Source organism: Pundamilia nyererei, unplaced genomic scaffold (assembly GCF_000239375.1).
Source record: "Pundamilia nyererei isolate P.nyererei 1_Seehausen unplaced genomic scaffold, PunNye1.0 scaffold00295, whole genome shotgun sequence".
In the NCBI taxonomy this organism is placed as follows: Eukaryota; Metazoa; Chordata; class Actinopteri; order Cichliformes; family Cichlidae; genus Pundamilia; species Pundamilia nyererei.
Genome location: NW_005187696.1, coordinates 35,019 through 37,025, shown reverse-complemented (window position 1 = coordinate 37,025; position 2,007 = coordinate 35,019). Strand labels below are relative to the sequence as shown.

Here is a 2,007-nt window from a genome sequence, read left to right as displayed (position 1 = left end):
TAAAAAAAATAAAAAATAAATAAAATATATAAAAATATACAGAGTTGAATATGTGCAAAACAAGTGGCAAGTAAAATTAAACACAGAAGAAAGCCGTTGCTTGGGGGAGCTCGCGACGAGGCTGCCATACTCGGCGCCATCTTGGTAGAAGAAGATTAGAAGAACACAGTATAAAGTCATAAGGCAATGTCCTCTTTCACATTTTCCCTTTGGGCCTTATGTTTCACACCCTGGTTTAGACAGTTCTTAGTAAGGCTGGGCCATATCATACCGTTCACCGTAATACCAGTATAATGATGGGCAATGATAAGAAAATGAAATATCACGAGAGAATATGGGTAAAACGCGCATGCGCAGTGCCTTTGTTTTCGTACGCACATGGCGGAAAAGCACGGCGGCGACGGAGAATGAGACGGGTGAAAGCGGATCGTTGAGTGAAACGGATGAACCAGAATTGGTTTGTAAAAACGCTGCAACTTCACTGGTGTGGAACTGGTTTGGCTTTCGTTCATCAGATACACAACAAAGCACAATTTTTGGTAGAGCATGCTAGCGGGCCGTCGTTAATTCCGTGTTTTTTGGAAAATGAGGCACTCTTAAAATCCTTTGATTTTCTGAAAAATCGACATTGACATCAGCAATCTGTACAAAAATCTTTTAGCACGACTTTGCTAACCTACGACCCCGCACCGCTTAATGGATTGTCAGAGCATACGGCTACTGTAGGCAGGAGCCTGGTGGAATACTGTGCTTCAACATAATATTTCATTAATGTGTGTGTATAACCACTTTTTAAATTTTGTGTGGCTTGTTTAAATTAAAATACATTGATGTGTGTGGGGTTTTTTGCATTAATAAAGTTGTGGAGTATTACAGTATTATGTCTCGCGTCAATTATATCGTTAGTTATATCGCTATCGCAAATTTTCAAATGTATATCGTGATAAATATTTTTGGCCATATGCCCTGCCCTAGTTCTAGGTGCTCATGAGGTTAGGCCCTTACTCTTTTCCTTTCCCTCTCCTTGCAGTGCGCCTCCATCCATTGCTATGGATACCAACCTTCTCCAGTGGAGTCTGAACTGTGGGGCAATCCCACTGGTTTGTCCGGTAGGCAGGGACGCGCAAGGTTGCTCGGTAATGTTGGACCCGACAGAGGTGACGGCGGCAATATCCCGAACCCTGCATCCACACAAAGTCATGTTCCTGAACAACTTCGGGGGCCTGCGAAGCCAAGAACAAAAGGCACAACATCTGGCTCCCACGCTGACTCTGCTATTATTGTCTTAATTTTTTAATCATTAATATTTTCGCTAGCTCTTTCTTGATGCTTTCTATCTTGGTGCAGGTGCTAGGTACAGTGTCGCTGCCTGCTGACCTACCTCGCCTGTCCACTGCGACTTGGTTAAGCGCACCAGAACGCCAAAGAGTGACCGCCATAGCCAGACTTCTCAATCAGTTGCCAGCTGAGTCCTCTGCTGTGATCACATCGGCAGACACGTTGCTGACCGAACTGTTCAGCCACAGAGGTGAGACAACCGACTGACTTCTGTGGGTGCCACATGTACACATGCAGCCATGTATGGAGACACACCTGTTTTGAGAGGCACCATATTTGTATGTGTGTGAAGGTTGTTTTGGCGACCACCTCAAAAGATTTTAACATAAGTTTTTTTGTCTGTTCTGTTTCTCAGGGTCTGGAACGCTTTTTAAAAATGGAGACCCCATACACCGGTCAGTAGCTATTACAAAACTCCGCCAGTATGAATTCAAACCAGGTCATAATTCAACATTAACCCCAAACAAGACATTACTTTTACCTCCACACATGTACCAGCATAAAAAAGAATACATTGCTATACAGGGAGTGCAGAATTATTAGGCAAGTTGTATTTTTGAGGAATAATGTTATTATTGAACAACAACCATGTTCTCAATGAACCCAAAAAACTCATTAATATCAAAGCTGAATGTTTTTGGAAGTAGTTTTTAGTTTGTTTGTAGTTTT

General features: G+C 42.5%; 1 protein-coding gene across 1 annotated transcript in view; it reads left to right on the top strand.

Annotated features, from left to right (window-relative positions):
* nags (N-acetylglutamate synthase) overlaps positions 1 to 2,007 on the top strand; it is a 7,883-nt gene that overhangs the window by 2,565 nt on the left and 3,311 nt on the right. Inside the window, exons 3-5 of the mRNA XM_005750983.1 lie at positions 1,031 to 1,244; positions 1,348 to 1,528; positions 1,694 to 1,733. Coding sequence (XP_005751040.1) covers positions 1,031 to 1,244; positions 1,348 to 1,528; positions 1,694 to 1,733 — 435 coding nt within the window. The remainder of the gene's footprint in view (positions 1 to 1,030; positions 1,245 to 1,347; positions 1,529 to 1,693; positions 1,734 to 2,007) is intronic.